The sequence below is a fragment of the Nicotiana tabacum genome, chromosome 15 (assembly GCF_000715075.1).
Source record: "Nicotiana tabacum cultivar K326 chromosome 15, ASM71507v2, whole genome shotgun sequence".
Classification (NCBI taxonomy): domain Eukaryota; kingdom Viridiplantae; phylum Streptophyta; class Magnoliopsida; order Solanales; family Solanaceae; genus Nicotiana; species Nicotiana tabacum.
In genome coordinates this window covers 20,698,857-20,725,134 of record NC_134094.1, presented here as the reverse complement: position 1 = coordinate 20,725,134, position 26,278 = coordinate 20,698,857, and the positions used below count along the sequence as shown (strand labels likewise).

The 26,278-nt window shown below is 36.1% G+C and overlaps 3 protein-coding genes and 1 pseudogene across 4 annotated transcripts; 1 reads left to right on the top strand and 3 right to left on the bottom strand.

The window, feature by feature from the left end:
* Positions 1-425: 425 nt before the first annotated feature.
* LOC107830858 (F-box protein At2g26160-like) lies at positions 426-4,276 on the bottom strand. Its single transcript, XM_075230627.1, has 3 exons — positions 3,684-4,276; positions 2,575-2,634; positions 426-1,755 (listed from the first exon to the last, which is right to left on the bottom strand). The coding sequence occupies exons 2-3, from the start codon at positions 2,575-2,577 to the stop codon at positions 652-654; spliced, it is 1,107 nt and encodes a 368-aa protein (XP_075086728.1). The 5' UTR covers positions 2,578-2,634; positions 3,684-4,276; the 3' UTR covers positions 426-651.
* Positions 4,277-6,987: 2,711 nt separating this feature from the next.
* Positions 6,988-13,552, bottom strand: LOC107805251 (putative late blight resistance protein homolog R1A-3; annotated as a pseudogene).
* Positions 13,262-20,706, bottom strand: LOC107805252 (uncharacterized). 2 transcript variants are annotated; one of them, XR_012699159.1, is made up of 3 exons: positions 20,309-20,706; positions 14,185-16,893; positions 13,262-14,092 (listed from the first exon to the last, which is right to left on the bottom strand). XR_012699159.1 is itself a non-coding variant. In XM_016629247.2 (2 exons), the coding sequence occupies exon 2, from the start codon at positions 16,816-16,818 to the stop codon at positions 15,394-15,396; it is 1,425 nt and encodes a 474-aa protein (XP_016484733.2). In that variant the 5' UTR covers positions 16,819-16,893; positions 20,309-20,706; the 3' UTR covers positions 13,262-15,393. The 2 variants fall into 2 exon arrangements, 1 of the variants encoding a protein (XP_016484733.2); XM_016629247.2 differs by having other exon boundaries at positions 13,262-16,893.
* Positions 20,707-21,678: 972 nt separating this feature from the next.
* LOC107805253 (putative plastid-lipid-associated protein 8, chloroplastic) lies at positions 21,679-25,820 on the top strand. Its single transcript, XM_016629248.2, has 4 exons — positions 21,679-21,943; positions 22,879-23,002; positions 24,066-24,245; positions 25,432-25,820. The coding sequence occupies exons 1-4, from the start codon at positions 21,707-21,709 to the stop codon at positions 25,623-25,625; spliced, it is 735 nt and encodes a 244-aa protein (XP_016484734.1). The 5' UTR covers positions 21,679-21,706; the 3' UTR covers positions 25,626-25,820.
* Positions 25,821-26,278: the final 458 nt, after the last annotated feature.

The window sequence follows — 26,278 nt, the reverse complement described above, 5'->3', positions numbered from 1 at the left end:
AATTTTTGAGATTATTTATTTACTTATAATATTAACTATTAAGTAAATATATTCATGTCCTTATTGGTAATTTGATACTTAAAAACACTTTTTGAAAAGTTTGGTCAAACACAAATTATTGCTCAAAGTGCTTTTCAGAATGATTAGCCAAACACAAACTGCCTCTGTCCAAAAATACTTTAAAAGCACTTTTGAAAAAAGCACTTATCAAAATAAGTTGATTTGTCCAGCTTGGCCAAACAGGCTATAGCTCAACTAGGTATGTTATAACATAACTAGCTCGCACAATATCTGCAATGAATAAAAGCTGTTTTCTTCGACAACGAAAAACCCAGTGAAATGACAAACCAAAATGTGTCCAGTGTCCGCCAACACTTTCAACAGTGTAAAACTTCGTACAACCTAGTGAAATTCGAAAGATATGGTAACGAATGGGAGAAGATTTTGTATTATCATGAGCCCATTGTTAAATCTCAACTTACAAGGCATTTACAATTTAAGAGCATAACATTTGCTCACATGTAAAATGCAAATAAAACACATTGTTTTGGCCCGGACAAGAACTAATCTAGCAGTATCGCTACGAAAAATCAGATTTAACAGAAAACCAGATACATGATGTACATTACCGTCTCACTCAACTGGAAATCCTTAAGATAAACTTGGTATTATCCAAAGTGGCTGAGAGAATGCAAAGGCAGATACATTTTCCTGAATAAGAGGTTGTACCCCGCCATTCTGAATATTGTAAGTACCCATATCATAGCCATGTACTGCATTGTAATAAACTCCAGAGAAGTCATCTGTGAAGTATATGCAATTACTCTCACATTCTGGGTAAGCACAGCAAGAAATTGAGAAGGAATGGTTGCTTCCTACAAAAATAGACCAATCACCCAAAGATTTCACTTCTTCCCACTTCTCATTGAAGACATCCAACTTGTAAATTTTGAAACTCCAAGTGCTTAGGCAAGGAGTATCTGTGATTCTTGTATCAAACAAAAGCCTCATTACGGCATATATTTGACCTTCTAGCTCGACAAGATATGTAGTAACATACACCAAATTATCCATATCGCGAGATGGTGTGAAAGCTATCTTCTTCAAGAAAGAGCCAGCAAAGTCCCAAATCAGAACTTCGCCAAAAGTGTCGATAGCGTAAAACTTCCCATCATGACATATGGCATCATCAACATGGCCACGGATGGAACTCAAGGGAGTCCAAGCAACGTCACCTGGCTTTGCAAATGCCATCTTCCAATTATCAGAATAGATAGCAAAAATTACACAATCTGATGAAGACGGACTAGAAGACAAGATAACTTTGGAAACAAACGAGTCGCGAAAGCTCTTTCCTGTACATATCAGAGTGTTCAAATTAGGGCACCTATTCAGTGGTGGAAGTGAAATTTGGACCCCTGATAGTGGATTTAGCAAGTGCATATCAAAATTGGCACCTAGAGTGACCAACCAACCATGAGAAGAACCCCAACAGCGTTTATCTAGAACACCTGACAAACAGATATCATAACTCTTACATTTGAAAGGACTATAGAACGTGCGCGAGCTTTCATGTGTCCTCTGAGGAAGCATCAGCCAAGGAAGGAAAGAGCACGAAGAATTGCCATTTTGTAGAATACCAGTTCTCCATGACTTACAGACCCCACCAAACTGCACCCAGTCTTCGGCAAAATGCAGACGACTAGCAATTAAACCCAAAAGATCCACCGGCAACTTTGACCAATCTGTTGTTAACTGGAAAAACAAAAGAAATAAAAATTACAGGAAGGAGTATTAAAAAGGGCAGCCCGGTGCACTAAGCTCCCGCTATGCGCGGGTTCCAGGGAAGGGCCGGACCACAAGGGTCTATTGTAAGCAGCCTTACCCTGCATTTCTGCAAGAGGCTGTTTCCTCAGCTCGAACCCGTGATGGTCACATGGCAACAACTTTACCAGTTACGCCAACGCTCCCACAAAAAGGAGTATTAGAACTTGTAAAATCTCTTTAAAGAATAAGTATACTAAACCTCTTATTGAAATATCAGTGATATGCCAGATGATCAACTATGCATTCTGAATCTCTGATATGTCAGACTAGTTCATTTCCCTTATTGAAATATCAAAACTAACTACCCAACCAAAGGTGTGTCGGCGTGTAGGAAAATGTTTAAAATAATTGTCCTCGAAAATGTTTTACCTTATAAGATCGTGTTTCTTAAAATTCATTTTCAAGTGCTCGGCCGGATATGAGAAGTATTTAAGACATGTAATCATACAAATTGTAGGATAAATATAAAAATCATGTTCTGACGATATTACAGAGCACTAAGAGTTTGATAATAATGTCTATAAGTGTTAACAGATGTGAGTGGTATAGGGTTGGAGTTTGATATTGATAAGGAAAAATGACTTCCCCCATAAATAAGAAAATCTTTTCTTCCCCTTTTAGTGGAAAATATTTTTCTTTGAGAAAAGGTGTTCCATAATATAAGTTAACCAATTTCTATCATACAAAATACACCTTTGGAATTCCTTTTCCTATTCTCATTCCTCAAAGTAGTAAGTTTCCACCTACCATTACAGTACTGAACAACTGAAAGAGTCTGCAATGTTTTGCACTGAGGATCTTGCAATCCTGAAATAAATTTAAAAAAAAAAAAAACTTTAGACGAAACATATTGACCATGGGTAATTTCGCGAATGGTCACTCAACTTTTATTTTATTGCACCAAAGTCACTACATTACTTTTTGTAACAAGCAAGTCACTCAACTTTACCTGAGTACCACAAAAATCACTAAACTAATTTTTGTAACCAAAAAGTCCCTCATTTTTTGCCTAAGTATCCCAGGAAATGTTTCCTTTGTTTCCTCCTAATGACTTCCGTGATACCTTAAACCAAGTTGAGTGACTTTTAAAAATAGTTTAGTGATTTTCATTAATCTTAGGTAAAGTTGAGTGACTTTTTCGTCACAAAAAAACAGTTTAGTGATTTTGGTGCAATAAAGTGAAAGTTGAGTGACCATCAAGGAGATTAATCCAAATTAACCATTACAACTTCTAATCCTATCTCATGTAGGAACAACCTCCAACTTTGCTTCAAAAAAATACATATCATGAGCACTATAAAGTATTACCTAGCTAAACGGAACCTATATGTGTATATAAATATATACTCATTTTGACCCTCACTCACTCTAAATTCTGAATTGACTGTAAAGTCTAACACCAACACCCTTATTAGTAGCCCAAGTAAAGGCTGCTATCACTTGCCCTAATATAAATCACACCTGAAAGAAATTCTGAATCGGATGCATAAAAAAGGAGTCTTTCTGACGTAAATTTAACACAGACATTTTATCAAACAGTTGGGCGACAATAAGGATCTCAAATACACATCAACAATGCGTATATATGTGTGTATAAATAAATACACACTCATTCTGAAAGTCTCTGACTCTAAATTCTGAACTAACGTCAAGTCAAACACCAACATCCTTATTAGAACCTAAGTAAAGGCTGCTGTCACTTGCCCTGAAATAAATCTCACCTGAGAGATAAATTCTGAATTGGATGCATAAAAAAAGGAGTGTTTCTGCCGCAAATTTAACACAGACATTTTAACAAACAGTTGGGAGACAACATCGATCTCAAGTGTATACTTGCATAATAAAGAATTTCTTACCTTGGGGAAGCAGCAATGTTTACTACAACAGTCCTGCCGGGTAACACAAGTACACAGCCAAATGAATACCTCTATCGCAAGACTGAACAGATTTGCATAGTCGTTTCGATTGTGGCTTTTGATTTGCTTTTGGAAGTCATTTCAACAAATTTCTAAGTTTTAATGCGCAAAAAATAAGAAGGAATAATAAATTATAATTTAGGGACACTATGCTTGTTAAACGGCCTCTACTTTACATGTTCTCTATATTTAACTTCTGTTATACTATTCGGCCATATTTAACTCTATCATTATACTATCGACCAAATTTACCCCTACTGTTAATTAAAATGACTTGAGAGATTCTGGGTCACCTGACGGATTGAGGGGTAATTTTTAAAAGTTGCTAATGGTAGGGGAAAATTTGATCAGTAATGATAAGGATAAATTTGGCCAGATAGTATAACGGAGTTTAAATATAGACAATATACTAAAGTAGAGGAATATATTTGGCCCTTCTCCTTTGTTAAATGTCGTATCATGGCCCTCTGTATCCAAAAATCAAATCTACATCCCTTTGGAGTTTGGTCTAATATTATGTCCCTTAAATTTGAGGTGGGTATAAAATAACCCCTCAGATGTACCCTAGTTTTGTTCCTTTAAGTTTGTCAAAATTGAAATATCTTAGTCTTGTTAAATTTTGATTGAAATTATAAAATAAAATAAAAAATATTTAATGCGAACTCACTTCTAGAGTTTGCTATTTTGAGTCTTTTAGTGTCTGGTGTAGTTTTCTAAGGTGCATCTTTTAGTATTTTTGGTCTCTCTGGTATCTGTTGCAATTTTTTGGATTTGATAGAATTTTCCTGGTGGTTCTGATTTTTTTATTTTTAGAGGAGAGGCTTTCAAAAGGTGAAACTCTTTTTTGTTTTAATAAAGTAAAAAAATGTTATTAACAATTATCGAGAAATCATGTATACAAATCGTAAACCAAAAAAAAAAGAAGAGAACCTACACCAAAATTTGGTTCTTGATAAAAGAGGCTCAATCTTCTAGTACACACATACAACAACAACAACAACAACAAAAACTAGAAATAAAAGACTACCGCGCAATTCTAAAAAATCTAGCTCCACTCCTCCTATTTCTCTCGTTCCAAATAATGTACATGATTGCTAAAGGGGCAACCTTCCATACCCTTGAACTTTTCTTTTCCCATAAGAACCCAACTATGCAATGCCTCATTCACCATTCTCGGCATCACCTATTGCACCCCAAGCAAATTTAGAGCCACCTTCCACAAACTGTTGGCCACTTGACAATGCAATAGGATATGATCTACATCTTCGTCCGAGCTTTTGCACATGAAACACTAACTAACATATATGATCCTCCTCTTTTTCAGATTTTTCACTATCAAAATCACTCCCCTTGCCGCCAACCACGCAAAGAAACACACCTTTCTCGATACTGTAGGAATCTAAATAAAGTAATAAGGGAAAACACGTTCCTCTCTCCCTAATAATGTCTTATAATTAGATCTGACATTGAATAATCCATCTTTACTCTCTCGCCTATACATCCGATATATTGTTCGGTGTACCCGGCTCATATAATAACTCAACAAAATTGTAATATTCTTCTATCTCCCAATCTTGTAGGTTCCTCTTGAATCTCAAATTCCAATGAATCACCCCCCATGAGACCTACAAAATTTGAGATTATATTTCCCCCCTATTTGATTATTGGTAGTAGCTAAAATCGGTACACTTTTTATACCAAAATCTCGGTACTATCTATCCCATATAGGTTGTTGCATTATAATTCTTCCCATAATTATAATCTCGGGATATCTTTGTTCCGAACCCCCCTATTTGATTATTGGTAGTAGCTAAAATCGGTACACTTTTTATACCAAAATCTCGGTACTATCTATCCCATATAGGATGTTGCATTATAATTCTCCCCATAATTATAATCTCAGGATATCTTTGTTCCGAACCAAATGGCGAAAGTAATTGTATAATTAAGTATTATCCAAAACTCAAAAAAGCACAGCAGAAATCATACATTTAACCACATGTTAACATTCTTGTGTGAAGCCACTAAGTAAAAGTTAATTTACTAAAATATCCATATAAAACTAAATGAATTTTTTACCCTTCAAATAAAAAACTACTCTTCTAATATTTTGCCCCAAAAAGTAAATTTACATTCCAATAAATACTACTTATTGGATAAAACTGTATACATTGTATACAACGAATCAGCAAATGGGAAGAGATACTTGTATGAATTTAACTCAAAGTCCTGGAATTCCTTTCATCTTCCAATAATGGTTGCAATTATACAATTTATGTGAGCTTTTAGAATGTCTTTTCTATGTTTAATAGTTGTTGCTTTCTTCTTTAAGCACCCATTTTAAATGATTTTTTTTCTTTTTGTTCTTCTCTTTCTATAGGTCCAACTATTGTGAGTATTAGTGTAACTGGACTTAAACCTGTACCTTTTGGCTTTAATTTTGTAATCACGTAGTAGTTGTTTTGTTTTTTGTTATAGTTAATGGTGAATTATGATTAATGTTATACTTTGGTGTTTTGTTGTGTTGTAGGGCAATTATGGCGAGGCCTCTGGGTTTGTGATTGTGTCTAAGTTCATCACAGGTTGATTGAATATACATAATCTCCATTTGTTTTCTCATTGTACTTTTATTTTCCATGAATCATTCTTGAATATTTGTTTGTGGTTTTTGTATTTTTATACTTTTTTGTTAGCTTCTGGAAGGGAATAGGAGTACAATTTATCTCTACCTTTGGAATATCATTTCAGATCAGGTGATCTTTTTCATTCCTTGTTACTTTTCATTTGAGTTCTGTTAATTTCTATAACATTTTCTTCTGCTCTTCCTAACCATTTGTCTTACACGAGAGAAATTGGATAATTAGTTTTTATATTTGGACGAATTGATAGTTAAATTTGTACGATATCTTGGCATATAAAAAAGTGCAAGGTAGAGTACATTTTTGGTGCAGTTCATAAAAAATTTAGTATTTCTTGATTTGTTATTATATAAACTGAATTTTTTTGTAGAGTGAAAAATTTCTTACGATACAGTCTTTTATTTAATCATATGAATCACAATTTTTCTTGATGAAATAGTGCTCTATTTGTTCATTTTTATTCTGGTAAGTTTTACTGGAATTGCATATTTGTTTTCTTCAATTTCTGTGGAACTCATCGCCAACTTATTATGATATTTTAAAAATATTTGTACTAATTATAATATTTTAAAAATATTTATACAAATTAGTATGGGATATATCCAAAACTCAAAAAATCATACCAGAAATCATATATTTAACCACATGTTAACATTCTTGAACAGAGAGAACAACTATAACAAACATATGGGCAACCTCAAGGCTAGAGGTGGCAAAATGGTTAAAAGAAAACAGTTATCTACCCATATTATTCATTAAAAAATGAATTGGATAATGAACTTTTTAAAAACGGGTCGAATATGGATAAAAACCATATTATCCACTTAGAAAATGGTTAACCAAATGGATAACTAATGTGTTTAATTTTTACATTTGTAAAGCCTTAAATTGGGAGTTCCTAAGTTTGGAAGACTAGGAATTCTCCCACAAATGATCATATTCAAGAAGACATAGATAATATGGATATCCATAATATCCATATTATCCGCCGGATAACCCGTTTTTTATCCGTCTAATATACGGGTCGGATAATTTATCCGTTTTTTGAATTACCCGTTTTCGACACCTGCCCATATCCGACCCGACCCGACCAGACCCGTTTTCCACCCCTATGCTGGGCTGAGATGCAATGAAATCAACAGCTAGATCAATGGAGCTGCTCTTGTCAGTTTAATTGTCAGGAGTTCCAAACCCAAACTCCTGCAGATGCAAATAGAAACGATCATGTGCGAGTGTCATAGTAAAGTAATAGTTCATGTAGCTTATACAATGAAAAGAAACCTAAATATAATACAAAGTTCCGAGGATTTAAAGGCTGTAAAAACACTATAAAATCAACCATCCCCATAGAAAATCGATTGCACCCCAGGCTGAGACAGGGTATATATATCAGCAGGCCTCGAGCAAGTTCATTGCTAACTAAACTTTCATAAATGCATCTTGAAAAGCAAGTGAAGACAAAGCTGGATTAGAGCTTCTTCAGGTGTTGGGGTAATACGTTCTCAAAGACTAAAAAACATTCAATAGCATATGAACATCAACCAACTTATGTGAAAAAAGGTTGTGGTTACTTTAAGTTTTGACATCAAGAATCTTTGTTAGCTGATTAATGGTTGAGCGGTAGTGTGAAGGGGATTGATGATAAAGAGCAGTAGTTGTACTGACATTTTATTGCAACTTGATGTAACTGTAACAAATTGTACATGAAACGCCTTCTGGCTAGTTAGTGTTACTAGATGAACGATGAAGTCGATGAAGTCAATTTTGAAAAAGACATTGTTTTGGGATATTTCTCTAGCTTCAGTGATTAATACAAACATGCAATATGTTCTAGCACATCTAATTTAACCATGACGATAAACAAGTGAGGATGCAAATCGAACCAAGCTAAGGTGTATTGCATTTCAACTATATTGCATTACTTCAACTTGTTGGGCTTGTACTAAGCACGGGCTATGACACATCTAGTATAAACCTAAACACCTTTCCTCACAAGTTTACCTTAAAACCGTTTTGCTCAATCTTCCTCTGTTTCTTCCTCTGAATCTTCGTCAGTCTCTTCCATAACTTCCTCTGTTGATTCTCCAGAATCTTCATCAGAATTTCTCTCTGTACAATGGCCATTACAAGTGAATTTTCAGTAAGTGTAAAGTGAAAAGGTGAGACATAATCAGAGTTGGAAACTTTAGATGTGAGAGACTGATTTTTTTTAATTTGCAACAGTTCATATGGCACCCTTTCAAAAGGGTTGTTGTTTCTATTATATTTCTATCAGAAAATGTCCCAACAATTTGAATTTAGCCTTCATTCTCCCATTTATTCAACTTAAAATACACAATGTACTCTAAAACACATGTAGTTTAATGCTAAGTAATAATTGAGAAAATCTGTTGGAAATGAATAAATAAATGTATTATCTCATTTCTATATTATGAAAAGGTACAATACTTAAACTTTTGGCACTGAAAGAACAAATATTTCGACCAAAGTTGTTGATTGTTTTCGATTATGTTACCATAGATGACATTTGACCCCTGAAAACTTACTTCCTGCATATTTCATTCTCTTACTAGTCACTGTTGAGCTAAATTTGCACTTATGTTCTGATAATACGTCGGGATGCTTCCTTTCGATATGGTTAATGGGCGAAGCCTCTAAATATACAGGTAACACGATGAACTTAGATATGTAATAAACTTCATTATTGCCATGAATGAATAAGTAAATAGATAAATTTATAAAGAAAACAAGTTTGATATAAATATTAGATACTACGTGCAACGTTAGTTATACACCATTTCAATGAATCTATATATCATAATAAAAGGCCCTAATATGACAATCACATATAACAGATTTTATGAACTATTCGATTTCCTTACATTATTATATTCAACAATATAGTAGTTATGCGCAGAAACTTATCACAATCAACAGTTTAATTCTTATCTATTGATTTAACACAGTTCATCAGAGTCAAAGTTATATGGCAGTTGAATATTCATTCAAAATTATTTTACTTACCTCTAATTTTGTCAAAGGCATAAACTTTAAGCATGTTGTTTCCCAGACTCTCTAATTGCTCTTTCCGGATCAGCTCAGCAGAATTCACAAGGGAAGGAGAACACTGATGTAACTCAATTAGCTGCAGTGTCATACTATCTGCAAATCCTTTAGGAATCTCTTGTAATGAACTGCAATTTTTGATAATTATGCGTTCAAGGCATGGGAAATAATCATCGGTCGCTCTCCAATAGTCAAGATGCAACTTCTCAAGGAGCAAGAATTTTAATTCAAGAAACCCAATCTCTGTTACTTCCCAGACAGTTTCTCCTACAATCTCACCACCTACAAAGGCATGAGCTTTCAATTGGAGCACCTCAAGTTTGGGCAACTTGCTAATGATTGTCATGTCCTCCCATGGTAGAAAAGTGCGACAAAGTGTCAGCTTCTTGAGATTTGGTGGGAAAGAACCCGGACATGGAAGCCTAAGAAACAAACCATCTGGTTCAGAGTTGTACGATGCAATACTTAGTGCCTCGAGCTCATGTAAATATATAAGATTATCTAGGCATTTGGGCTTCTTGTAAAAATCGCTTGTATTGCCACCAATTCCCAATTCCTTCACTTTCTTAATCCCTTCAAACGTTTTCTTGGTGCAACAACGAGGACTCATCCCAGAAACACTTTGCAAGTTTTCCAAAAAACAGTACATAACATCGTTGGCTGAAACCTTTGGAGGAGAATATAAATACATCCTTGTAGAGTGGAGATGTCTCAATTGAGACATCTTCCAAATTCCATTTGATAAATATATGGTTCCACTGAGTTCTGGAATATATTGGCGAAGAATAAAAGTTTGTAAGTTCCAAAGTTTGGAAATTGATGTATCTTCAGGAATCTCAACGGCTGTCACAGCCAAATACCTTAAAGAAACTAAGTGTAATATTTCACTAGGGAAATAACCGAAGCTCAATGTCTCTAAGTCCAATACTCTAAGAAGTATGAAATGGTCTAGTTCTAATTCAAGACGCCACTCTGTTATGTTGGAAGAAATATGAAGAGAACGTGTTATGATGTGAGTAATATCATCAAAAAAAATGAAAGATAAACAACCTCGCTTTGGATGAACTGACACCCACCGACAACCTTGAGAGGAAACCCTTCTGGATCCTTCATAAGTAACTGGATTTGCGACGTACAATAGATTCTCGCTTTCAGCTTCTCTCAAGCATAAATCATGGAGAAGATCATGAATCCTGCATGTCTTGATTTTGCCAGCCAAACTCTTCTTGCTAACAACAACTAGACTTTTATCAATAAGTTCATGTAACAGATTAGCAGCTACTTTTTCCAATCCCTCAAGCCCCTTCAGCTCTAAGAATCCTTCTGCAACCCATAATCTAATCAACTTCTTCACAGAAATCTCACTAGCTTTTGGGAAAACCCCAAAATACAGAAAACAAGCTTTCAAATGAGACGGAAGATGATTGTAGCTCAAAGAAAGCACTCCTGAGCAACGTTGATAATCATCAAGGTTTACTAATGAGCTGATGCTTTGAGCTACTTTCCTCCACTCGTCCAGCGTCCTCTTACTAGAGAGAGTCCCTGCAACCACAGAAATCATTAGTGGTAATCCTTTGCAATTTTCCACAACTTCCTTTGCAATATCTTCAAATCCAATCGGACAGACTTTTTGGTCAAACGCCTTTTGGCAAAACAAATTCCAACTTTCCTCTAGCTCCAGGAAACGCATTGGAAAAGGATCCTTAGGAAAGCTAGCATACTGAGCAACCTTCATGTCTCGAGTAGTTAACAATATCCTACTTTTATTACTATATTCTGGAAAGCATAGTCTAATCTCATCCCAGGCTTCCTTGCTCCATATGCATCCACAACAATCAAATACCTCCTACCCTTTAAGCTTTTCTGCAAGCGATCTGCAAGTGCATCATCGCTTACCTTATCAAGCATTTCTTTCACCCCAATAGCATCTTGAAGGAGGCCTAGAAGTATCCTTCTTAAACTGTAGTCCTTGGACACAGTAATCCATCCACGAACATCAAAAAAGCTCACAATTGAGGGATCAGACAACATCTTTTTGGCAAAAGTTGACTTACCTATGCCACCCATACCAACAATGGAGATGACTTCCAGTTGAGACGAGTGTCCCCTAAGTTGATCCCGCATGAGCTCTTGTTCAATGTTGTACCCCACCATATCATTTTCGATGGTTGAAACATGATATTGTGCTGAACTGGAAGCACGAGGTGAAAAAATTTCAGCTGACAGATTATTATTCTCCCGCTGCTTGATGAGCCGTTCCTTCACAGAATCAATGTCTTTTATAGCTTGTTGCATGATTTTAAGAAGCCTCCCATGGGCCTTTGTTGGAAGGTTGAAGACTCGTTGCAACATTTTAAGAAGCGTCTTCTGGGCCTCTCTTTGAATGCGCGACTCAACTTTGTCTTCTACATCTTGTGCTAAATCTCTTACTTTTTCTTGCAAATCCTTTGTTGGTTCATCATCACTATTGTCAAGAAGCTCTTGCAGAGATCTAACCTTCTTGTAGAGTAATCCCAAATGTTCTTTGTGACCCTCTTGAAGCTTTAAGCTGGATTGTGAAATCAGGTGTATTGTTCCCAACAGAGAAGTTACAGCAGCATAAGCAGCCATCTCTCTTGCTACTCTGGGATGTACCTTCAGAGATCTTCACAAGATTTTTGAATGAAGAAATTTACAGAAAATTGGCTCCCAGAAATGATATGTTTGACTACTGGTAAGATATCAAGAGGTGGTCAGTAATTTGTTAAATACTTCTTGATAATTTTACTCTAGTTTTCTACAAATATGGAAGCAATTCACACTGGAAACAATAAAGTATGATAAGTAGGAGGCCAGTACTACTAATTACAATGTAGTCAATATAGGAGGTCTTTCAAAACAATTGTTAAGTTTTCTATAGCTGGGCAGAGGCAGTGACTTTTTCTTGGTTTTGATTTTTCATTTCAAAAGCTGAAGACCTGAGAATCTTATGTCCTAAAGTTTGAAAATTGAATACCAAATATGAAGCTTTCTGCAATACTCATTGGCACAGTGTGGACATGGCAAAAGAAAATAACAAAAACAAACAAAAGAGGGGGCAAATATGCAATACATATAGTCTCTGTGTTCACACACCACTTTCTTTGTATTGAATGCTTTTTCTTTTATATATATAAGGAAAAAAATCTTATTCAGCCTCACATGTTTTCTATAAGGTCTCAACAACTAGAAATCTAGAATATCGAAACAGTGAAGCCAAAAAAATATATACTAATATTGCAATAGACAAAAAATGCTATAAGAAAAACAGAAAAAGAGATGATATATTACCTGCTTCCAAAAAATGTCATAAAGTTAATTAACCTATTGAAATAAGAAAGTTATATGTGAAAGTGGGTGGGGGTTGAATTGCACTGATTCAACTCAAATCTAAAAATGTTTTCTTTTTAGACCACTTTGATGAAGTTTCAAAAACACTTTTTTCTAAATCTTGTTCCAATAATTTTCAATGAGGAATAATAGTTCAATAAGATTTGATTTATAGATATAGACCAATATCAGAAATACAGAAATAAAACAAAGGTGGCACCAGTAATTTTATACTGGTTTGGGTCACCAATGTGGTGCGCATTCCAGTTCCCGACTCCCAAGGGAGTTGTATTACTGCTCTTATTTAAATTGATCACAAGAAACAACTGGTTTTCACATGGTCACCACAAACTTGTGGTTTTTACTTGCGCACCAGAACAATTACAAGTTGGTTTGTACTTGCTTACCAACAACAAAATTCTCCAACGGTTTTAACTCGCTCACCACCCAACAATTACAAGAAGTAGAAAGAAAAAGGGGAGTTTCACAACCATTTAAATTCAACAACCGAGCTTTGCACTTACAGCATTACAACATTAATAAGGTTATGGTGGACATTGTGGATAAACTCAGAAATGTACAATCTCTACAAAGATTTACATGAGGATAGAAAGAAACCTTTTCGTTTCATATCTGCAAAAGTAACTTCAGAGTTTGGTCGGCTCCCTTTTATACTCAAAAGCCTTCAATGTCTCTCTGTAGCTTTTTTAGATGCCTTTCTCGTCCTTTGGTAAGACCTGTATACACACTACCCTCCCCAGACCCCACTTGTGGGAATACACTGGGTTTGTTGTTGTTTCTCGTCCTTTGGGCGTTTTTCCTTGGAATCAGCTTAGTTGACAATATTCTCTTCCTTCATGCCTTGTAAACATGCTCCTCTTTGTTAATGAAATTTAAACTCTTGCCTTCTACCGTGCCTTCGTTGTGAATAGAAATTCTTAAGCTCTAACGGCATCACTGAATGCTCTTTGATTACTCCGTGCATATCTCTAGGTTTGCATGTGAACAGTCCTCTTGGATTTTCTTACTGACTTGGCGGTACTGTTATCTGGGTGCCTTAGTGTAATGTTCTTTCTCACATGCTGATATGCATCTTCAGATAGTCCCTTGATTATTTCTTTGGGTAATTAATGAAGCTGCATCTTGCTCATCTTTATCAAACTATTCGATCCAATCTTCTTTTCTTATCATCTGGCTTGATTTACAGTCTCTTTCATTCAGCTCGACATATTTTCATCATCTATCCAAGTGATTTCTGTTCCTTCGTGAGTTGGCTTGTTGTCCAAACAGATTTTCCTGTCAAGAGAATATAATGTTCGTCTATTCGAAATACTGGAATATCTCTTTTTTATCATTATCAAAATACTTCAGAGGTTAACAATCTACACCTTTTTTTATGATGTCAAAACTTCTTCAAAAACAATTGACGAGAGGTAAGAAGTACTCCCTGATGTTTGTGTTTCATTTTTCACTGCATTTGTCGAAACTTTGCTCTGAGTTGATGCTTGCTCCCCCTCAATTTGTACCTGGACCTGTGTCTCTGGCTTTTTAATTGATGTATTCACAGAATCTATCTTGGACATTAGATAATATGTCCACTTCTCTCCCCCTTTTTGTCATTAGTAAAAAGGAGGATTGCATTTAAGCACACAATGATCTGTACATTGCCCGTAACAATCATCTGTCTTCAGAGGGATCAAGAAATCACAACCATTTTAGTTCCCATTAGCATGTACAGGTCATATCAGATCCATCATAGATTCTATGTTGTTTCAGATAACGAATTGCTTTTTCCTTGGCTCCAAAAAGATATGTGTTTCCTCTCCGATAAACTGCCCATTGGATACAGAGTACTGTTCTCCATATTCTCTTGAGTTGCTTCTTTATAGTAGGGAACCTAGATGAAGTACTGGCCATCTATCAGAGAAAAAAGAACGAACAAATCTTGTAGCATACCCAAGAATTCTTCAATTTCTTCTGGGAAAGATGATTAATCATCTGCTTCTCATGTTCCATGAATAGCCCAGGACATTGAAGAATATCCAGAAAGGCATTTAGGGAATCGGCCTGATTCTATCATCAGCTTCTCACATTCAGTGAATAGCTGGGACATTAAGGAATATACAGAAGGGAATTTCGGGAATCGGCCTGATTCTATCTTGTTTTGTTTAGTTTGAAGAAAGGAAGGATCCAAAATAATCAATCTTTTTTTCATTGTTGAATCTCTTCCCAGCATAACAGAGCTTCCTTTAATGTGCACAGCAGAGTTCACTGTACTCCATGTAGTTAAAAAAATAAGCAGCATATCTGCTATGATGTGTTGCAATTCACTAATAGAAGAGTTGATGATGACAAAATTTTGTGCCAATACAAGCCATGAGAACTCCAAGCTGCTGCTTCAGTTGACTCACTCTCAAAAGGATATAGACAATACATAACTCACCAATATTTTTTGTAGATGATTGGAAGTAAAAGGGGAAAAATCACTGATTTTATCTATTGGTACTTCCTAATATGCATATCTCCTATTTCCACATGGATCAATAAACTGCACCATATAAGTTTTCTCGACTTGAAGATAATAGGTGCAAAGAAATTTAACTTTTTGATTTAGCTTGTCTATCAATCAACCTGTTATAAGTAGCAATATCAGGTATAAACCCCAAATCCAACATTTCTTCCACCAGTGCTTCCGATTCCTTCTTTTTACCCTCCCTCTTAAAACCTGATATCAAAATATTGTACGTCACAGCCTCAGGATCCAAACCCTTGTTTAAACCCAATAACCTCATCTCATTCGCTTCCTTCATTCTTCCTGCATCACACATGTCACTAAGTAGACAATTAAAGGTTACACTATCCGGAAGCATACATTCCTGCAGCATTTTCTCCATAATTTTATATGCTTCATCAATTCTTCTTGTTCTCCTTAAACCTTCAATCAAGGTTGTACAAGCAATTAAGCTTGGAGAACTCCCATTCCTCCATAACTCATTCGCCAATTCCATTGCTCTGGCCACATTCCCTTCACAACAAAGCCTCTCAATTAACCCAAAATAATCAAATGTTCTTGGCAGCAACCGTTTCCTTGAAAAGTCAACCAGTAAATCGCACGCTTTCAACATCATTCCCTTCCTGCAAAGACCATCAACCAAAATCTCACAAGTCACTGCAGAAATCTCCCATCCCATCTCCGTCATCTCATAGGCCATCCCAATCCCCTCTTCAATCTTACCATCCAAAAGAAACCATTTAATTAAAGTATTAAAGCTAACTACATTTGGTGCACATCCATGAGTTTTCATCTCTTTAAACATTTGCAAAGCCAAGCCCAATTGCGAGTTCTTACAGTACCCAGCAATCAGAGTATTGAACGTAATTACATCAGGCTTCACTCGTTCTCTTATCATCCTATGATAGAACTCCAGAGCCTTATCAAAATGCTTAAACTTCACAAATCCATGAATTATTATATTGTAAACAGCAACATCAGGCTTCCCATCAATCGATCTTCTCATTGTGTCAAAAGCTAACAATGCATCATCAAATCTACCAGCCTTGCAATAAGCATTAATGGCAAAACGAAAAATAGGTTCAGTTTTGGGGCAAGAGAAAATACCGTCAGCACACGGGCAGGGATTAGAAGCAATAAATTGAAGGAGAGAAGTAAGAAATTGGAGGCGGTGGGTGATGGCCAGCGTGCGGACCATCCACTCAAAGGTGGAGTGATCATGGCGGAAAGAATCAACAGAAGCAGCATAGTTGAAGAGGTAGAAGTCAAGGTTAGTGAGGACAGGGTGGTAATGGACGTGATTCTTGAGGAAAGTAAGAAAATCTTTGGCCGTGAAAGAAGGTTTAAGGTGGGTTTCCATGAGTTGGTTCAGTTGGTTTTGGGCAACAGGGGTGAGGTTGTTGGTGGTGCACACTGAGGAATCTATCGTTCTCAATGCAAGAGGTAACAGTGAAGTCCGATCAGAAGCGGTTTGTTTTGGAATGGATCTGAGAAATTTCTGAAATCCCATTTTCTCTTTGTGCTGCGTCCCTCGGCTGACTTTGGCGTCCTTCACTTCTCCAGTAGCTAACTTTTCATGTAAACCCTGTAAAATGAAATTATGTCATTCTAATATCAATCTAACAATTAGTTACTTTGATGTGGAGATTGCATTAGCTAGATCACTAAGAGAGAAACAAATTACTACTATATTTTCATGCTTCAGTTTTTCAACCATGTTCAAACAACTAATAGACCCACTCCTGCTACATGTTAGAACTTCAAAAGGTCCAACCGAAGCAATCAAAGCAAAAATATCTCATCAAATTTTGTGAATCTAGAAACAACATCATTGTAATCAACACATGGTCTTAAGTATCTGGCATAAATATTACATATATACAATATATCACAATGTCAAATCACACAAAACCAACATGGTTCGATCTAGCCATTGAGACTATGCTGCCTCTCCGGTAAGTTCAATTCCATCCCTTTTTTTAAGGAAGCAGTCATTCCATGTCAACGAGTGAACATTATTAGGTCTGAACAAAATAATCACCTTAACTATTGTGAAGAGTTTCCATATGAGAAGTCAATCGAACAATATAAGGTTCCACAATTTCATAGATAAGCTATGAAACACTCAGATGTCTCACTAAACCATACTCATTGTTCAACATAAATTATCTTGACAATGAAAAATGCAGAAATACTTCTCAAACTTATTTCAAAAATAAACTAGCAACAGTTGCACTAAAGAACCAAGATCATGTCGCCTACAGAAGCATATTGGTATACATTCGAGCAGGAATAATAACTATATTACCAAATTGACTCGAACTAAGAATTAGCTAAGATCAGCACATAAAAGCGTAAACTTGGTACCGTAAAAAACAATAAGAATATATTGAAAGAGCACCAACCAGCTTTAACCTAAAGAATGGCGAAGGAAGAGGAGGAAAAGAGATCTTTCACAAATTCTGGATATATGTGCTTAACCTTTTGCCATGTGAAATTTCAGTTGCATAATGGAGTGTGAAGCTTGACTAGAATCAATCCTGTTAACAGCACAAAGAGCTTCAAGAAGGCACTCTATTAGGCTAATATGCTTTTCCAACCTAAGCTCTATTGATAAAAGATAGAATGGAAAAGGGCCAAAAATGTGGACTATTAGTGCTCCATGTGAAATAAATAGGACTAGTTTGAGTTAAAGTCCAAAGATACTGGACTATTTTGGGCCTTTTCTCTTTTAAATCCGTGGAAAAAAGAATGAAATTTTTCTAAATTTAAAAATAATTTAACTTAAATTTCTTATTTTACTCTAGTATACTCATTAAATAGTGTATGTCATCATTGTCATGTTTAACATGTAAGTTTTTTTTTTTTAAATAAGGGTAGTGTTGTTGCCAACTTATGAATGCAAACACAATTTCTTACTATCTCTGTTAAATTCCTATTATGTCCTTATTTTTGCTGATTATGTCATTCTGAGAAGAGGTTACCCAAAGTCATTTGGCTTGTTCCTTCGTAGTTATTTTGACAACCTAATACACTCCAAGTCGTCGGAGATTTTGATGTTTCAGTCACCTACTTTTCCACCTGAATCTTATCATTCAAGGTATTGGCGTAGTTGGAAAGTGTTGTTTTATCCTCTATTTTGTTACCCTTTTGTTCCAATTTTGTCACCTTTAGATTGAAATCTCTAACTACATTGAGTTGGGTTTAGCAATTTTAGCCTACTGTGTAAGATCAGGGATTTCACAATGGCTTTTTTTTTTTTGGGACTTTCACGATGGCTTCAATTGAAAATAACAATTTATTTCCGTACTGAAATGAAATATAATCATAAGTTTAAGGGAGCTTTTTTTACTTTGCTTTTTCATTATCCTTTGCTACTCATGAGTACCGGTTGGATATACATTGGTTTAACTAATTACCCCCTTCGCAAATCTTTTAACAACGGTATGTTCTTTTTATGACGGTGGTGTTCGGGCCAGCTTGTGCGCACTTGACTATTTCACCGGGTACATGCTACCTCCCACCAACACATGTATCATCACTTAGGCACATGAGAAGAAATCAGCTAGTGTTTTTTGTCTCCGTTGGAATTTGAACCTGAGACCCCATCGTTCTTCTCCCGCTTCATTGACCACTAGGTTACACTCTTGGATGCACAAATCTTTTAACGATTAGTAAGGATAATTGTTTTTTTTTTTAAAATCTTTTACGCCCTCGGAGCTTTGGTCTAGTGGTAAGAGCGTAGCAATAATGTGTGGGTTAGGCACACGTTGTCACACCTCCTTTTTCCCGAAGGGATAGGGGAGTTTTTTCAATTAAAGTAACATTAATCGAAATGGAATTATTTATTTAATTCAGAGTCGCCACTTGGAATAATTTATGGTGTCCCAAGTCACCGATTTATTTTAAATCCCAAATCGAGGAAATTGACTCTTATTTATGGTCTGCGAACACAGAAGAGCGGGTAAGGAATTCTATTAACCCGGGAGAAGGTGTGAGGCACTCCCGAGTTACGTGGTTTTAGCACGGTTGCTCAACTATTATAATTATCCTAATTATCTGATTTAATACATATTTGAAACCTATTGTGCATTTTTACTTTTTAACCGCTTTTAGTATTTATGAAATTTGTTTGAACAAGTCGCGATGTCGTGCACTCGTTTGTTTTTGTACATATTGCGAATCGCGCCACGTGAAACGTACCCGCGATTCACAACATGTTAATTTTTTTATTATTCGAAGTTGTGGTCAAGTCGCGTGAAACGCACACTCTAATTGGGGGTTATGTATCATGACTATGCCACGGGAACCGTACCCATAGTCACGATGATTTATTTATTAAGTGCGCCTAAAGCAAGCTACGAATATTTATAAGTTGTTTATTTTCCTACGTTTGGAATCAAGGCGAAAGCCCAAAACCATGGAACTCAATTAGGGACAAAAATGTGCAGATTACTACTTAAAAGATAACTGATGGGTTTCACATAATGGAGCCCATATGCTCCAAATATTAAAAGTTTTTTACAAACTTGGAATTGTTATGCTATTAACCCAGTTAAGCTAACTTTGCATTGTGAAATTAAATGAATACAAATCAGCACACGCAATGCCAAATACACACGGCTGCTCATGTCATTACAAAACTTTAATTAGAATAACAGTAGGTGATTCATGCTCTGCCTTAGTTACACTTATTACATCAGAAAAATTACCATTACCCTTTCCCTTCACATAATCCCTCCATCACGCCAATTTCAAACAACTATTGGCAAAAATTATAAGCTTACACATCTAATTATCAGCACCAAGGAAATGTTTGAATCATCACATACTAGAAACAGGTTTTATCAAACTTACGATTAATGACAGGTTTAGTGAACATTCAAAATGCATCATTCGCCTAGAGCATCATTGTCAGAGACGGAGTATGGGAAATAGTATAATTTTAAAAACAATTTCAACTTCATTCAACTAAAAAATCATAAAAATACAGAACGTACCTAGACTGTAAAGAAGAATAATCAACAGAAATCCACCAAATAAAGGTTTGGATTGGAGAGTGCAACTCGGCTGGTTGAACAGTGCAATCACCAACAAATTTGCCAAACAGAAGCGAAATCCAAACCAAACAGAGCTCAATACGGTTGCAGCAACAAACAGCGACAATACAGCGATTCCACCGCTCAAAACGAATTTCAGAAACCCGGGAAGAAAGAAATCGAGCTTTGAAATCAGTTCTCTTCAAACCCCGCTTGAAAATTCCAGTTTTTCTTCTTATCTTTTTTAGCTTATGATTTTCAGATCTGGTTTGGGTGTCCTATCAGTTACTACTAGATGGCTTAGGCGTGTGTGAGAGTGAGGAGTACTGTGTGAGGGATTCGGTGAGAGAGCCGGAGGAGGAGAGGCGAATCTACTGTGTGAACTTGGTCTAAACGACGTCGTTTAGTAACTGGGCCGGGCGGGTTGGACGGACCTGGTGAACTTGGGCTACCAAAATCTTAGCCCAAAATACTGTAAATGTCCAACACCCTTTTCTTTTACTCTCGAAATTAGACCACCTATTCTAATTTGAACTAATTGTGCACCATTAACCTAATTATTAATTTTCAACTACCAACTAAATAATTAACTATATTAAAACTAATTAATTAAGACTAAGAAATGCAAGGAAGATGCCAAAAAACAACTAATGTATATTTTATGACTATTATTATAATTATGCCGTTAACCTATGATTGATTCCTAAATGCAAGTGGCACACTAAATAAAATATTTTTGATGATTTTTATGATTTAAAACACTCCTAAATATGCATAAACAATGTGAATAAATGCAAAACAAATAAAAGAAACCCCCCAAATTTATAAGACAATTAAATTTATTTTTAGACTATTTTTAAAAGTAATTTTTTATATTGTGCAAAAATTACGTACTCATGCACGTCACAAGTTTAATCCTTGTTGCAAATAAAAGTCTGGTATTAAGAGGGGCATGCCCAATTATTCATCAAGTATCGAACCTTGAGCCATAGGTCCTCGGGACTTTTTCGGTTATCACCAAAAATATTATTCTATCTTTTATTAATAGAAAGCTATTAATAGGAAGTTTGAATTAGGAAGTTAGAGGGGCGGACCCATTAAACAACTTGCGCCACTTGGTGGATTTCTTGGTTATCAAAAGGAAAATGTTATTCTATCTTCGGAAAAGCGCCATAAATGCCCATGGCAAGTTTTTTTATTTAAAAATAAAAAATCTTCATTCCAGATGGCAACAACTAACTTGCCACAACCATATCCAACTGGTCCCACATCCGATTTCGAAAATCCACGTGTCTGGCTCAGAAAAAACACAAACTAAAACAAGTTCTCCATTGAGTCCCTTCGGAATGCCAAAATCAGATGGCCACTTACGTCATCGCCGGCGGCGGCGCCACCACCACTGCTTTCATCAGAAATCCTCACCGTAGCTCCTCTTCAGATGCTCACTTAAGCTCTCAGCTAGCACTTAACTGTCCTCAAAATCGCTCTAACCGTCGCCGGACGTCGAAACAGTTTTCGCCAATTTATGCTTCCGTTTCCACTTCCCCGGCGCCGGTGACTAAGCCTGATGACCTCGTCGGCTCCATTCTTTCCAAGGTGCATCTATTGGAATTTATTTGCTGCCGCATATTTCGAAGAAAATAGGAAAAATGAAGAAATAATGAAAACAATTCAGCTCTTGCAAAAACTGAAAAACAGGGTCGTTTGTTCTTTATGCTAAATGGAGTAGCTTTTTCTTTACTTTTTTTTTTTTTTTGCTTTTCTTATGGTGTTTTAAGTGCCTTTCATTTAGGACAATTGCAGCAAATGATAGCCTGTTTCGGGGTAATTCTAATTTTATAAATTTGGATATTAATGAGAAATTGTGATCAATTTATCACATTTGATTGTTTCGAATCGGGTTAGGTACAAAGGCAGAGGTAGGGTACACCTTAGGGGCTCGACCGAAACTAGTGTCTTAAGAAATCCATTGAATATATTACTGTATTAGTTTAGAACCGAGTAATAGAAAGAGTAGAATTCCGAATCCATAAGCTTCAAATACTTGCTCCGCCTCTGGTTAGGTAGCCAAGTGTACTAAGATTCAGCACAACCTTGGCCTATCTTGGCACTTTGCCGTGCACTTTGGTAAAACAACTTATACTCTATAATTCAGAAAGAACCCAAAAGAAAAAAAGAAGCAATATAAAACCTCTATATGTGCATTGCATAGTCTCAACTAATTTAACATCAGTGCTAAGTTTTGAGCCTCAAATAGTTTGGTAAAATTGGCTAGTGTCCTTATAGATTGTAAATTGCTTGCCAAAAATTTTCAGGAGATCATGACAAACACTCTTAAGAGACTAACTGAATTGCTGCTTCATAAAGTGGTGAAACTAACATCTCAAGTTAAGAGGAAAACTCTAGGTCATACTTACCCAACCACAGGGAAATGCCTTATATAGAGGCAGTTTGTCAACTGAATAATTGCATTCTGAGTACTACTGTTTGGAAGTCTTAGTAACATCAACTGAGCATCATCACTTAACCAGGTTATGCAAACAGATCGAGGGGTTTCCCTGACAAGGGATGAGCACAAAAGGGTAGCCGAAGTGGCTCAAGAATTGCAACGTTTTTGTGTGGATGAACCTGTGAAATGCCCTCTAATATTCGGAGGTAAACTTTAGTGTTATTTTTTAGTAGAAACAGAATTCCATTAAACTCTCTATGTGCCCTTGCAGATTGATATTTCCGTGGTCTTTTTCCTATTTCCCCTCTTTGGACATATATTAATTATCAGAAGTAATTTTCTTTGTTAACCTAGCATGTCTGGCCTAGTTATTTTTCCTCATAAGTACAGTATCCCTATTTCTTGTTAAGCATCGAGTGTGCCATTCTTCTGAACAAGTTCCTTCCAATTCCTTCTGTTTGGTTTAGAGCAATTTGTGCATGCAAATTAACATACTCAGCAGATGATCTAGAGTTTTCACTTAATAAGTCTGCAGAATATGATCACTGACGAAATACTGTGTTATAATGCATGATTCTGTATACCATAGAACAAAATGCACCAAAATAGTGAATAACCTCTGCAGTTATATGTTCGCTAACTTGAAAACATCGGCATCTAGCACCAGTTAAGGAAGTTGGATGATCATGTTGCCTATTTACACAGAGCATCAAATGTTTTGTTTGATAAGTAAAATAACTTCTTTTTTAAAATTTGGACACCCCTTGTGTGATTATCATGTTTTGTGATTACAGAGCAGGCCTGAGATGATTATTAGAATGGTGATTCAAGAGGTGTATGCAAGAGGTCTCATGAGAAGTAAGATGCAGAAGGAATTAGAGAGGCTCAATTTCAACCCATGAATTTAGATACTGTGGTCGGGAGGTTCAGTAGATAGTTTTGCTGCTCTATGTTTGGGGCTTTATGTCCAAACTGCAGATTTACTGGGTTTTTTTGTTTTGAGCTGTATATATTCCTGCTTTGGTAATAAAGTCTTTATTTACCAAAAACAAATATGAGTTTGTGTGTGTATATGTGTGTGTGCGCGCTTCTGTGCGTGCTCTTTTTGCACTGAACTATAAGTTGTTCTGCTGACAAAAGATGTTAGTTACTTCTCTGGTTTCCTGAACTGCAATTCTAGCAGTTTTGTGCATAAATGCCGTTGTTATTTTAACCATGTCTTATAGCAAATCAGCTTCTAAACTGCAACTAATAATGAATTCCTTGCAGAATGGGATGTAGTGTACTGCTCAAATCCCACTTCACCTGGGGGTGGCTATCGGAGTGCGTTTGGTCGCCTTTTCTTCAAAACAAACGAAATGATTCAGGCTGTTGAAGCCCCTGACATTGTCAGGAACAGAGTGTCCTTTTCACTTTTTGGTTTCCTTGATGGGGAGGTTTCCTTAAAAGGTACGAAAACATATCCTATCTTTCAAATTTATCTCTTCTTAAAAGTTCTTTTCTCCTTTATAGAGTAGAAATGTCGGTGTGTTTATATGGTAAGTGTGACTTGCTGAATCAAATGCCAAACATAACAACGTGGACGCTCACACTCAGTTGACACATAATTGCTTGTAATTTGCATATTTTCTAAGAAATATACAGACATCTCACTGTTTCTGGCTTCTAAGTTATTTGTCCTTTTTGTTCTCAATCTGTTATATGAAGTCCTAAATAAGAATGTTGTAAATAGACACTTAAGAGTGTGGCCTAGTGGTCAATGAAGTGGGTTGAGAACCATACGGTCTCAGGTTCAAATCCAGCGGAGACAAAAAATACTAGGTAATTACTTCCCATCTGTCCAAGCTTTCATGGACAGAGTTACCTGGTACCTGTTGCTGGTGGGAGATAGCAGATGTCCCGTAGAATTAATTGAGGTAACCCGGACACCACGGTTATCCCCGAAAAAATATGAAAGCTATGGGATCAGTGAAGTACCTTCTCCCCACTAGAACTCAAAATGTTTCTACCAGCAATTTCATCTGTTTACTATTTCCTGCATTACACCACATGGCCCTAATCTAGTCAACCAATCAATCGATCGAACAAGCCTTAATAGCAAACTACTTGAAGGTGACTATATGAATCCTCTATATCCATCCTGGTCCATTTTATTTCAAGACATACATAGTACTTGGTCTTTCTAAGGCAAACTATGGGTTATCTAAATCTCAGACTTGTTCTAGCACTGATTCTTTAAGCAAACCAAAATAAAATTGAAAGAAAATTCAGTGCAAATATGAACCTGAGGTTTATCACAACAACTAAGCCTTAGTACCAACTAGTTGGCATCGCCTAAGTGAATCATTTGCTTCTATAATGTTCTACTTTTAGGTATATATGCAATTTAGTCTCATGAACAAATGGTGCCTATTTTCTGTGGTAGGTAGCAAAGTAGTGAAAATCAATTGCTACAATAACGATTTCTTAGATTTGGTATCAGTATAGCAAAGGTTAGCATATGATATGTACTTTAATTCATGCCCAGGACAGAACTCGATACCTCAGTTCAAGGTCTAGACTAGTTCATGATGCGTGTCCAGTTCTTTTACCATTCTAATCTGGGATTTTTCTAACCATCAGCTGTGTCATGCAGGAAAATTAAACGTCCTAGATGAAAAATGGATACAAGTTGTTTTCGAGCCGCCTGAACTCAAGGTAGGGGCACTAGATTTCCAGTATGGTGGCGAGAGTGAAGTTAAATTAGAGATCACATACATTGACGAGAAGATCAGGTTGGGAAAAGGCTCCAGAGGTTCCTTGTTTGTGTTTCAAAGACGCAAACCTTGAAAAGGGTGTCGTTTAAGCTACTCTTCCTTATATGCTATACACCTGATTCTATGTACAAACATATCTTTGAAAGTGAAATCCAAATTAAACATTGTTTAGAGAGAACGCATCACGTTATTCTGGATGTGTAATGTAAAATATTGTCACCTTCTTTCAGCCATGTAATCAACAAAAGATGTACTTACCCCAGTAAAATTGCTCATCTCTGATTCAACTTTGCCAGATATTGTTCGTTACTTGTGAGTTCTTAGCTACAGAAGAGTGAGTTTCATGTAGATTTTGTGTTATGCAATTCTGTTTTGATAAAAGCTGGAACAAGAACCATTGAACCAAAGAACTCCACTTTATAATCTAAAAAGTCATTGGTTTACAAACAAGTTAAAAAACGAAAAGGTCCAACTTTTCCGAATTTCTTAAATTTTGTCATACATTACCTTTTTGGTCCATTTATATCCTTGTCATTAGCAAATCGTCTCGTATTTGCCCCTGCCATTAACGTAACTTTGGCATGAAATGGGCGGACTCCATGTTTTCAAATTCTTCGAGGAAAAATCCAAATTTGCCCCTCAACTTTTGGCTAATATTACCCTCATCTTGTAGGTAAGGAATTGAGCAAAAAACAAAGCTATTTTCTTGACAAGATTAATATTAGA

Bases quoted from the DNA above. Each gene is read 5' to 3' on its own strand.
- LOC107805252 (XM_016629247.2), bottom strand. From the start codon at position 16,818: ATGGGATTTCAGAAATTTCTCAGATCCATTCCAAAACAAACCGCTTCT.
- LOC107805253 (XM_016629248.2), top strand. From the start codon at position 21,707: ATGGCCACTTACGTCATCGCCGGCGGCGGCGCCACCACCACTGCTTTC. The intron at 21,944-22,878 runs GTGCATCTATTG...TCACTTAACCAG, and splicing joins TCGGCTCCATTCTTTCCAAG to GTTATGCAAACAGATCGAGG. The intron at 24,246-25,431 runs GTACGAAAACAT...TGTGTCATGCAG, and splicing joins TGGGGAGGTTTCCTTAAAAG to GAAAATTAAACGTCCTAGAT.